This window comes from Calidris pugnax, unplaced genomic scaffold (assembly GCF_001431845.1).
Source record: "Calidris pugnax isolate Ruff unplaced genomic scaffold, ASM143184v1 scaffold317, whole genome shotgun sequence".
Classification (NCBI taxonomy): Eukaryota; Metazoa; Chordata; class Aves; order Charadriiformes; family Scolopacidae; genus Calidris; species Calidris pugnax.
In genome coordinates, this window is record NW_015091111.1 from 2598294 (window position 1) to 2611108 (window position 12815).

A 12815-nucleotide genomic window follows, 5' to 3' on the forward strand; every position below is an offset into this window, starting at 1 on the left:
GGGGGGAAAGGCCGGGCGCGCAGCGCGTCAGCGAGGGGCGGGGCGGGGCGCGTGAGGGAGCGCGAGCGCTGCGGCCGGGCCCCTCCCCCGTGCTGGGGCCTGGCTGAGGGAAGCGGGGGAGCGGTACAGCTCGGCCACACTTTGTCAGGGCACCCCTTCTCCCGACTCGGGTTTTCAGCGGCCCCAGACCCCCCGCCCGACCCCTGTGCGGGGTCTGGGCTGGGGAAGGGCTCGGCTGCCCACGGTGAGCCCGTCGGAGGGGAAACTGAGGGGTGGCGCAGTCAGTCACGGCGGTGCTTAGCTGCGATCCAGCCCCCGTGCAAAAAAGCTCGCCAGAAAAGCTGAAAGTGCTTCTCATTTACAGGTTTCCCCTGACAAGGCCCGATCTGTGCAAGAAATGGGAGGCTGCTGTTAAAAGGAAAAACTTCAAGCCGACCAAGTACAGCAGCATTTGTTCGGAGCACTTCACTCCCGATTGCTTTAAAAGGGAGTGCAACAACAAGCTTCTGAAGGAAAATGCTGTGCCCACAATATTTTGTTACACAGAACCCAGTGAAAAGGTGAACGTGAAGCACCCGTAGCTTAAGATACTGGGAGGGGCGTGTGTGTTGCTCACATATGTTAGCCTGGCAGGGCATGATACAGTGGGCAGAAGCAGCAGATGGTTGAGGGATGCTGGCGTGTACACCTGGAGGCATGTGAAGGACTGTGGTGGCTTGAAACACCTCCAACAGCTGTTCTCGTGTGCTTTGACCAGAGCAGGGACGTAGGCTGTCCGAGGCTCTGGAGCGGGCAGAGCGTTGTACAGCTGTGCAGTAGCTCAGATTTGCTCTTGCGTGCATACGGAGAAGCCTGGGCAGTGTAACTTCAGTTAAAACCTTGTGCTGAATTGTATGGAATGGCAGTGAAGTAAGAAACTATTGCCCCATAGTTAGGTTATTGAGCTGTATTTGTGGCATATTTGGAGTTTTAAGGGGCGCCTTCAATAGTACTTACAAATTGCACTGTACTCTCCCACGCTGACCAGTGGCAGCTGTTAATGTAGAATTAATGTAAGAGGTGATGGACCTTAGTTCTGAAACTTAACTGTCCTCTCTAAAGGGCTCTGTCCTCTGGCTTTGCAGAGTTAAAGTGAGATGAAACAGAGGGGCAGAACAGTAGCTGCACCTGCTCTCTGTCTGTGCTTGAAACCGTCTCTGTCTTGCCTTAACAGTTACCTTGTGCTCATAAACCAGAGTGGTCCCTAACCTTGGTCTCGGAGTTTCCAGTGGTAGTCTCCTGTGAGATGTATGTAGCAGCCTTTAGCGGTGCTGCTAAAACAACTTACTGTGAGATGCAAGTCAGTTATGAGTTCTTCCTTCTTCTAATAACTGCAAGGCAAGAATGAAAAAGATTGATTCTTAACTCCTATAAATGATAAAACATTAGATCTCTTGCCCCTCTGCTGCAGAGAAAGTGGCAAACAAGAGAATGGATATAGTAGGTAGGCCTAGGGAGTGAAAGACTGTAGGGGGATGGAGTGCATGGAGGAAAACAGGGACTTTTTGCATGTTTGATTTTGCTCTTTATATACACTATGGGATTTGATGCAGAAATTAAAAGGGAATGTATCTCAAAAATGAAAAGTGGCTAATAAGAGAGAAGAGGATATAAGCAGAAGGTATATAAGGAAATCTAAACAATTTCTTAATTACACTTCTGCACTGTCTGTATGACACACATTTTCCTTGTCACATGTAAAATAGTTGCAAAATTTTTTACAGTCTGAAAGCTGAATGTGCATAGGGGATAATCTGCAAAAGTGGGATTGCTGCAGCAGAATTAGTTGTGGGCCACATTCCCCATTTTGTTATTCCTGGATCTCCAAAACCACAAAAGATTGCCTTTTAATTATGGAGAAGGATTTAGTGCTATTTAGTGCTAGTCTCACAACACTTTTAAGTGAACTGCCACATACCTTCAAGAAATAATATAGTAACAGAGAACAGTAGTGTTTACTTTGGAATGGAATCCACACCGATTTTGAAATACAGCTTTTTATCTTTTGCATTATGCAATTTGAAATACTTTCTTTTTCTTTAGTTGTGTCTTAGGAGAACCATTTATTGGCTGTAAGAACTAATTAAAATTCACTTACAATGTGTCAGTGATACCAATCATCTATTGTCCTTGATACCTTGTGACAATAGTAACATATTTACTGTAGCATGTACTGCTTAAGCTGCAACTAGAAGTCTCTGTGTGAATTCACCTGTCCAGCAATGACCCGATTTTTGCTTGTGCTTCCAACAAGGGTGAACTTCCCTGCCAGCTACATCTTTGCCTTGTATTTTTATTAGTAGAAAAGTTTGAAAGTGATAGCTGATAGGGTCAAACTCTTTAAAATACTAATGTCTGAATTAGATAGACAAATTCTTAGCAGTGATTTCTCATAATTGAGATATAAGAATGGTCATTGGCTCACTTTAAAGTGAGCAGTAATATTTGAGCGCATATGAAACACCCCTTCAAGACCAATCACTGCTATTATAGTCCACATTGTCCCCGTCCTTATGATTTTATGTGTAGTAGTAATATTGGCAACAGGTGGGTAGTTAGAAAGTTGGTTCAGTGCCTCTTTCACTGAGAATGTCTCTGGCTTTCTTTTTGACAGGCAATATGCAAGTTCTTTTGTTTAAATGGTGCTTTTTACAAAAAATCATCCTGTGCACAGAAGCATTTCTGATTTACACTGCATTCCTTTGGGGCAGAAAGAATCTGACTTTCTGCTCTGGCCTCAAGTGGTGCGGGATCCTTGTTGTCCTGAACCATACAAGTGAACCTGTCGAGAGCAGAATTATAAAGAGTGCAGTTTCGTGTGGAGTTGAGCCAATCAATATTCTGCTGCTGCCAAAAGGGAGAATCATGCATCTCCCTTCTTCATCCCATCTGCCAGCCACGTAGTCCTTTTTCTCACTCCTTCCACACACCAGTGCAGGTGTAGGTCATACCTCGTGTTGCATTGCTTTGACTCTTAATAAAGGACAGAAGATTTCTGCAGTGATGGTGGGAGAGCAAATAGCCTTTTGGCATCTTAACAACCTACTATGTTTGAGCAAAGAGCAAATACCAGGGCTGGGAGGGCTGCTTTGCTGTTGAAGAGTTATTTATTTTGGCTCATCATGTCTCTTGAAACCAAACCCTTACACTGCAGCCCGAAATGAGTGACACAGTCCCCTCCAGTTGTTGAGTAGCAGGCCTTAGTCTGTCTACCTCTTTGTTCTAACCAGCTTATCAGCCCCCTCAGTAGGTGACTCTTATTCTACCTGAGCAGAAGATTATCCACTTCTGTTGTGGTTTTGATTAAGTTAGCTAATAGGCTCAAGGTAGATAATGGTAAGATGCACTGGAAAGAAGGAGGGACAAAGGCGAATGGGATGGCAATGACGAGCTATTATGTCAGCTGAACTTTTTTTTTTTTTTGTGGAACTGCAGCCTGCGTTCTTGTTTCTTAGCTAATCATGGTTACATATTTGACATAAGTCTTCAAGTGAGAGTAATTACTACATTCTTTGGGTTTTGATTAATGTGAGACATCAAGGACTTGAGTTTCAAAGAACCCTGAAAACGAAACTACTTAAAAATATCTCCACTTGAGAAGGCAGACAAAACAGGTCCAGAACTGTTTGTCAGTTTGAAAATGTAGGCTTTGAAATTTATTTTATTAATTTCAGTCCTGGTTGGTTGTGTTATTCTGCGACTGTAGTAAGGGAGTTGTGTTGTAAGCAATGCTCAGCATGAAAATGTACTTTTTTTTCTTGTGGCTTCTAGTCTGAAGAATTTGCAGAGCAGCCAGAAGACCCACTACCACCACCTCCACCACCACCACCACCTCCACCGCCGCCGCCACCACCACCAGCAGCAGCTCCAGTACTACCACCATCTCCATCAACTCCATCTTTTCATTTTTCTCAAATAGATGCCAGATTTGTAGATCCAAGTATTGGATTATTGATGCCTCCTCTTCAGACCCCTAGCAATCTTGCTGTTTTTTGTGATCACAACTATACCGTAGAGGATACAGTTCATCAGCGAAAAAGAATTCAGCAGCTGGAAGAACAAGTTGAAAAACTGCGGAAGAAACTCAAGACAGCACAACAGCGATGTCGGCGTCAGGAAAGACAAATTGAAAAACTGAGAGAGATCGTTCAGTTTCAGAAAGAAAAAGACATATTGGCAGGAAAAGGCTATGTGATTCTGCCCAATGACTACTTTGAAGTTGTAGAAGTACCTGCCTAGAAGTCATGAACATTAGTTTTCACTTTACTAGGCCAAGAAATTTAGTTTAAAAACTAAATGCTCTCTAATTCTCTGTATAAGACTCTCCAGAATTCTAAAACAAGAAATAAGCAGTCATATAAATGATAATCACATTTTTTCTTCATTATCGTGTCAGTTTGATACACTTTTAATATGTTGAAAATGCAAACATCTCAGAATTACAATATGCACTTAGTTTACAAAATCTGAATTGCTTTACAGAAGGAAGTGATACAAGGTTGAATACATTTAAAATCTGTTAATTTCTTTTTTTTTTTTTAATTTACAATGGCTGTCTTATACTTACAGGGGATAAGAAACTGAATCTGGCTGAGATTGAAGCTGAGGTTGTTGAACGCTTAGTGCAAAGCTTTGTTAAGGCATTTAATGTTGGGTCTGGTGATCCTTAGGAAGTAGTTTTCACTGATTTCAGAAGGAGCAGAATTAGGCCAGCTAAGAACACCACAAGTGCTGCAGAAAGATAGATAAGATACACATTTCAGCCTGGGAAAGCTTCCAACCTCAGTTTGCTATGCCTTCAAAACACTGTAAAAAGTCTAATTCCTGGATCCCTTTGGTGAGGTATGTAAATGAACCTCTTCTTTTGGAGTAACCTTTCACCATGTGTGTATTGTGAGGGAGATGAGGAGAATTCATTAGCATAGCTGACGAGAGCTGTAAGAGTCTTTGTTTTGATAGCACTTAAAAATACTCTTGAAGTGCAGTGCTGCGCTGAACATATATGTTAATGATGTCCTATTGACAGGATCAAGAAGACAGTGTTCTGTTTAGGGTGGCTGCTTTTCACAAGTACCTTGATAATATACAGTCCCCAATATGTTGGAGTGTGACGTTCCCATAAACACTGTAATGGGTAGAATGTTGTTTTCTTCTTCGAAATTGTCAATCTTAACTCACATCTCAACTGTATGTAGCTTCAGGAAATGAAGAAGTTTTTTTTTATTTATCCAGGGTGTCCAGGCATTTGTGACTTGCATTGCAGTATACTGTGATTTTCTTTCCTTTTTTTTTTTTTTTTTTTCCCTCTGCTCCCCCGAAAGCATCCACCAAAGGACAGTTGCGGAATTAGACTTTGGGAGTTGCTTGGTGCTAGACTGGTTTTTAATATCTCAAATGCTGCTGCCTCTCTTTCAGCCTTATTAAGACTCTTTCTAAAAATGAACTTAGCATGACAAAGTAGTGCAGCAGTTTGCACTTAACTGTCTAATAATTTGTTTAGTCAATAGACTCATTCAAAATCAGAGAAGATGGCATCATCCTAACCCTATTGTAGTCTTCACAGGTGAAGTTCCTGGATATATTGGACATGAGGAAAATTATTTCTCTCAGTCTATGTCAAACTTGTGTTTTGTGTGGATTCCAGCTCTGATATTAATCAAGCCCTGTTCATGATGGCTTTAAAATCTTTCCTTAACATCCTGTTAGCATGACATTTTGAAATGTTTTGAACCAGTCTTGATACTATTGACCTCACTCATGCCATGTATCTACTTTCCCTACCATTTCATATACTTAAGATGAACAAAAATGCTGATGCATCCTTTTGTGTACATTTATTGTACCTGATTAAAAATAAAAAGCAAATGGTGTGTTAGATTTTTAACTGCTCACTCTCCTGTTTTCCCAGGACTTTGCCAGAACTAGCTTGACGTTCTGTATCTTTTTTAGAGTAGTCCCTTGGTTTAGATACTGGGGTTTTCTCACAGTGTTCCCATCTTGTTGCTGTTATGCTTTATACTTAAAATAAACTTGAAAATGCTAAAATTCAAAAAGTAGCAAGGAAGAGATGCTTAAACAACTGTTGCTATGGTGTTGTCATATGTGGCCTGATAGCACATTGTTTCTGTTTTCTCTGCAAAATGCCGCTTCTTTTAACTCCCTGGGGATTTAAAGTGTGTCTTCGTGAGGCATAGTGAGCTGCTGCAGTCCCACCCCCCTCTAATTGGGGTGCTCCTGCCACCTCCCTCTTCCCCCTGCCATTTGGCTGTGCACTCCCATTACTGCCCTTCTCATTGACACCAGTTATGGTGCTGGTTGAGACCTTCTGTGGGGCAATACAGCTCATGAAAGCAGCAGTTTTGGGTCTTGGCATTGAGGCAGAGGAAGACCAACAGTATGAGATCTGGTACGAGAAATAGCAGGGCCAGGAGCTGGGGATGGGGAGAAATAAGTCCTCTCCTCAAGCTGTAATGAGCTGTGGCATTGCATCAGCTGCTTCTGAAAGGTAATTAAATAAATAAAATATAAAATAGACAAAATAAACTAAATAAAGGTAATTTCATACTCTTAACATTCATCACTGTCTCCTTCCAGCCTCGCTGAAGATCCCCATCTCCCTGCACCTTACGCTCTGGCTGCTGTGCTTGTGCCCTTCCTTCAGGTATTTTAGCTTCATAGCCCTTCAGAAAAGTAACCTGACAAAACTAAGTCAGCACGGTAAATATGAGGCACTGATAGATGGCTGGTGTGTAGGGTTCTTGTATGTTTAGGCTCTTCCTGTTCATGAAGTTGGTTTCATGGCTGACTCATGTAAATGTTCCTTCGATTGAGAGGGGTGATTATTGTTTGTCTTGAGGGTTTCAGTAGTACCAGCTTGAAGAATGGACTGCTGCCCAATTGCTGATGCTTCCTTTCCTATTGTTAAAGTTTGTTTCTAAGAAGAGGTACAGTTGATTCTGACAATGGGCTTGAATCCTGCAGCTACCCTTTTCTTTTTTTTTTTTCCCTTAAAAACCTCTTGTTAACTCCTGATGTAGTGATGCTAGGCGTGGAATCTGCTAGGCCAATGAAGGCTGTCAATATTGCAGAGCACTGAAGTGGAGAAAAAAGGCTGGCACCAAAACAACTGATTGTCTTTTAGCAGTTGACTTTTCCTGCACTGTGATGTACCATGCACTGTATTGCAATCCCTCTGACTGATAGCAGTATAGAAAGAGAATTATAGAATGGTTTGGGTTGGAGGGGACCATAAAGATTATTGACTTCCAACCCCCCTGCCATGGGCAGGGACACCTCCCACCAGATCAGGTTGCTCAAAGCCCCATCCAGCCTGGCCTTAAACACTTCCAGAGATGGGGCATCCACAACTTCTCTGGACAACCTGGTCCAGTGTCTCACCACTGTCATAATAAAGAATTTCTTCCTAATATCTAATCTAAATCTCCCCCCTTCCATTTTAAAACCATTGCCCCTTGTCCTATTGCTACACTCCCTGATAAAAAGTCCCTCCCCATCTCTCCTGTAGGCCCCCTTCAGGTACAGGAAGGTTGTTCTAAGGTCTCCAAGATGTTAAGATAAAGGCCATGTGCTACTGGCCAAGCTACAAAAGGAATTTTAGCTTTTAATGTAGAATTAACAAGCACAGTTTGTTCATCCAAGCATCTATTAGCATTCCTTTTTTTTTTTTTTTTTTAAAGTGTGAGCTCTTAAGCAATTCACACAATTAGCTGTAAAAAAGGGGCTGCATCACTCACTGTTTGGGCACACCTGGTACCTGCACATAGTGGCAAATTCATAAACATCTTTGAAGAAAGTAATTTGGAATTCAAAAGCAGAGGTAGGAACATAGAATAGCATGTGGTTGTCCAATTTCTCATTAAGTAGGTGACATTAATTTAAACACATGTAACTGTACTTCACTGAAACCTATTTTATAAAGCAAACAAGTCAAGGGAGTTGGAAAGTAGTAAAAGTGACAAAAATTATCTATCCTTAAAAGCTGGACAGAGACATTTGTTTTGAAACAGACTAATGCTTCACCAGGCAGAAACTGAAGCTGCTTCTAAAAGAATTGTTGCTTACCTCTCCCTATTGCCTTACATTCCCTTTTGCAGATCTCACCTCTGTATTGTGTTTACTTTTTTTCTTCTTAGACTTCTGCAAAGTATAAGATATCCCTGTCTAAATAGGGCAGTTCGAATCCAGAGATATGTTTTATGGGGAAAAAAATGAATAGCTAAAGACTTGGATTACGGCTTGTCATACTGGGGGAGTTCTTTGTCACTGTCCTTTTTTCGCCTCTGCTTCCAGTTGCCATCTTGTCTATATTGTTACTAGCACAGTCTTAAACAGAGATTTCCAAGAAATCTTCTATCTTACTGCGATTTCATTTTCCTTTAGCTCTACATAGGGTTTAGGGCACAGGTGCCCTGTATGAGGTGTTGAAAGAGTTCTCTTGCAGCTGAAGAAAGTGCAATGCTTCTGTGGAACCAGGCAGTTATTCCTAGTTGCCCTTTTGCTTTGTTTCTTTCCTGAGGTCTGTTTTAGGTTTTATTCTGTAGGCTTACGTGTTTCCCATCAGCTTACACCTTCATCAAGTGGCTTTGGTGGTGTGGCAGGCAGTGTTTTGACCTATTGTCTAAGTTTAACAACCAAAACACAATCTGCCAGAGCACATTGATGCTCGCAGTCTGTCAAAACTACAAGTTCAGGGCTGTGACTCCTGCTGGTTTAGGCACAGCAGGTTATTTGCCATACTTTAGCCGTGATGATGATTTATTAATAAATGGGAAAGAACAAAACAGGATGCATGATTCAAAAATACAATGATGACAGTAATTGCTCTTACAGATTTCTCTTTGTGCCTGTTCAATGCTTTCAATGGAAAATTTATCTTCTTATAGAGACCTTTTGATGGAACTGCAGCATTTTATTGCACAAATTGGGCAGAAGGGCTTACAGTGTTATACAGACTGAAGTAGCTTAAAACAGTACAGGTAAAATGTATTGCGAAGTTGTTGTTTAATCTGCTATGAATAACTTGAAACAGTTCCCAAAGGAAAGTCATCTTAAATATTCTTAAGTCAAGCAAAACATTTAAATCAGTTACTCAGAAGGAAATTTTCAACAACCTCTCTTGAGAATAGATACATTACATTGTCATAATTAAATCATTGCAATAATTAAATCTTTCCACAGTCCTGGCACTATTAGTTCATTTAGCATTGAGTATCAAGCCTTTTATTGCCTGTTGTGCAAAATGATCTAGCTATCCTCCTGTATCTGCCTCCTCCCATTGTACAGGGAAGAGAGATTGTAAGGCCTGGGCTCACACAGTCCTGGAACCTCCAGAAAATTGATTGTCCTGTGCAACTTAGGTGGTTCTAGTGGTCTATTGATGAGGTAGGAGCATGGACAGTAGTATGTGGCTAGTCATTTGGGTTTATTGCGTCTTTTTTTTTTTTTTTTTAGACTTGGGGAAGAGTCGAGCAAATTAGGCAGGCTTCTCATTTCTTTTTAGGTTTCGCTGAATGTGACTAAATTTCAGGGTCTCTGGCTGTACTAGTCGTCTATAGATGAATCAGCTCTTCAGTACTTGAGTCTGTAAAAGACATGTGATTTCCTGTTGGGAATCTTCAATTCACTGACCTGGGACAGGTAATCCAGAAGAAAAGAGGAAGTCTTGCCTTCATTAATAGTTTATTCTTTCGTCTTGGGCTTATTTACCGGCGCCCAGCCAGAGTCCACTACTCTCTAACCAGGTTCTCATGGATGTGATTTAGGACAGACATTCAGGACTGATTTAGCAGAGTGATGCAACAACATACTGAAATCACAGCACAAGCACAGTATAGCAATTGCAATATATAGTGGATACACAACACAAACGGATTGTACAAGTTCCCGTTACTGGTCTCTAAATGCTCGCTGTCATAACACTGTGTGTTCCCAGTTGCTGGAAAGAAATATGTGGGTTAAACCCAGTGCAAGCCAGTTTCTCTCATCCAAAGTGACTTTGTGAGTTGTTCAGTTTTTATACTTTATATTGGACTGAGTCGCATACAGACTCCCCTCCCATGCTTGCTCAGGAAAACATTGCTTTTGACAGGGAAGGCTATTTATGCAATCTGATTGCTGAGTGATACAGCTGTATACCTAAAACAAAGGTGACCATCCAGCCCCCCTCCTGTTGAGATTGACATTATTTGTTACAATCTTCCCTGAGCTCGTCATTCTTGCCCATCTCCTCCAGATCTTCTTCCACTGTAGGAGTCAGTCACACATCCCCACACCATGGTTTTCAGGAGTGTCCTCGTACATGCATTTTGCAGGAAGAAGGGAATTTTTGTGGCTTCAGGTGCTTTACAGTCTGGACTTGTGGCTCAGAAAGGAAGGAATTTTCAGGAGTGGTACTTTTTTTTGTTAAGAGGAAGGAATCTTATTCTGCCTTTAAGAAATCACCAGATTTCCACCTGCGCTTTTGGGTTTAGGATAACAACCTTAGGAGCTGCATCTGCAGAGAAGAAAGCTTCAGCATACCCACTTTCACAGCTCAGTCCAGAGTTCTCACTCTTTTTTGTGTTTTGGATTTTTTTTTTTGTTGGCTTGTTTGTACTTTTTTCTCCCCCCTTTTTTTTTCTTGTATTGATAGGATCAGACTCTTTATTCATCAATTCACTGATACTGATGCTGTCAGGTCCAGAGGAGTGGCACCTGCATGCAAAGGAAATCCAAGTGGAGAGGGAGTTGCTCCCAATCTGAGTCTTCTGCTCCAACTAGAGCACATGCCACGTGAGCTCAGGCCACAGAGGCTGGCCTTACTGATTACTGTTTACATTTCTAGTGTTTTAAGCTTCATCTACACTTGTAGGCTTGTCTAATAGATATCCTGAGCCGATACGGTGTTTTATCAAGTGATTTTGTAGTGACAGTTTATCTGAGGAACTCCAGGAGTCACTGCCAAGTAAATGAGTATTTGTAGTGTTATGTCCAAGGAAAAGAAAAAGAATTTATTTATCAGTAACTTAAAATTCTTTAGTCTTTATGTACACTCAGTTCTTATCTTAATTTCTATGTCCAGACGGGAAAATGTTGTTATTAGGGTTTTTCCTTTGACTGTCAGTGGACAAAAATTGCTAAGAGTTTATTTATGTCCCCAGCATGGTGAGGAACTAGGCAGGTTCTGCACTACAGGTACTACAGCATTGACAACTCCTACTCATGGACAATAGGAAACAGAATCACAGAGTAACAGAATCGCAGAATGATACAGGGTTGGAAGGGACCTCTGGAGATCATCTAGTCCCACCCCCCTGCCAAAGCAGGTCCACCTAGAGCAGGTTGCACAGGAACTTGTCCAGGCGGGTTTTGAATGTCTCCAGAGATGGAGACTCCATCCCCTCTCTCAGAAGTTTGTTCCAGTGCTCTGCCACCTTCAAAGTGAAGAAGTTCCTCTCATTAAGATGGAACTTCTTATGTTCAGGTTTGTGCCCATTTCCTCTTGTTCTGTCACTGAGCACCACTGAAAAAAGACTGGCCCCTTCCTCTTGACACTTGCCCTGTAAGTATTTATAGGTGTTGATCAGATCCCCCCTCAGACTAAAAAGGCTCAAGTCCCTCAGCCTTTCCTCATAAGAGAGATACTCCAGGCCTCTAATAATTTTTGTGGTCCTCTCCAGTGGTTCCCTGTCCTTCTTGAACTGGGGAGCCCAGAACTGGACACGGTACTCTAGATGGGGCCTCACCAGGGCAGAGTAGAGGGGAAGGATAACCTACCTTGACCTGCTGATCACACCCTTTCTGATGCATCCCAGGATGCCATTGGTCTTCTTGGCCACAAGCGCATGTTTCTGGCTTATGGTCATCCTATTGTCCACCAGGACTCCTAGGTCTTTTTCCTCAGAGCTGCCCTCCAGCAGGTCAGCCCCCAACATGTACTTATGTGTGGGGTTATTCCTCCCAAACATAGACATGTCTAACATGTCTATTCCCCCAAGTGAATGTGCATGTGGTTATTTCAGCTTGAGGAACTCTAGTTGGAAGTAATCTGTTTAAAATATACACACACATAAATCACAGTTATCATATCAGTCAAGTTATCTTTCTTTGATACTGCCATCAGCTGACAAAATCAGATTTCCTGCTAGTAACACTTCATATAACTAAAACCCTATGTATATATATATGTAATATGTTTTACATTCCAGCGTTCAAGCAAGATTATGATGACATTATAATTAATCTAATAGTATCACTGTTGACAGACATTTTTCCATCAATATTGACATTTATCTCTTGGCCTGTTGACTAAAGTTGTTATGACTTCATTTTTTTTGCTTCATGACATACCAGCTTAATAGCTGTCAAGTAATTGACATTTATGTAACTTCAGTGATAAGATATAATTAAATGAACCTAATATTCTCAGATCAGGCTTTCTTGTGTTGTTCCCAATGCTGCCTGACAGCCTGGATTCTTACACAAATTGAAAAAACAGCCTCCTTCGACACGTTTTACTCCTTCAGTCACAGAAGTCATAAGTTTAAACATGCAGCAGATCACATTGGTCTTGCTTGTTTTTCACATTACAATCACCAGAAAGTCTTGAGAGCATGCTATCTACTGAACCCACAATCTCTGTGATGAGATATAACTGTAGAAGTTAGAGTTTTCTCCCCATTAGAAATCTTTTCTAATCTTGAATGTTATCTTGTTTTCTCTTTTTCTTGTGTGCCTTGCTTTTCTTCTCTACAGCATCACTCTTCTCTCTTACAAAA

The 12815-nt window shown here is 41.6% G+C and overlaps 1 protein-coding gene across 1 annotated transcript in view; it reads left to right on the plus strand.

The window, feature by feature from the left end:
- LOC106897468 (THAP domain-containing protein 1-like) overlaps window positions 1-5916 on the plus strand; it is a 37128-nt gene extending 31212 nt beyond the window's left edge. The window contains exons 5-6 of the mRNA XM_014958094.1: window positions 365-560; window positions 3811-5916. Of these exons, the coding sequence (XP_014813580.1) occupies window positions 365-560; window positions 3811-4278 (664 nt within the window). The 3' untranslated portion in view covers window positions 4279-5916. The remainder of the gene's footprint in view (window positions 1-364; window positions 561-3810) is intronic.
- Window positions 5917-12815: the final 6899 nt, after the last annotated feature.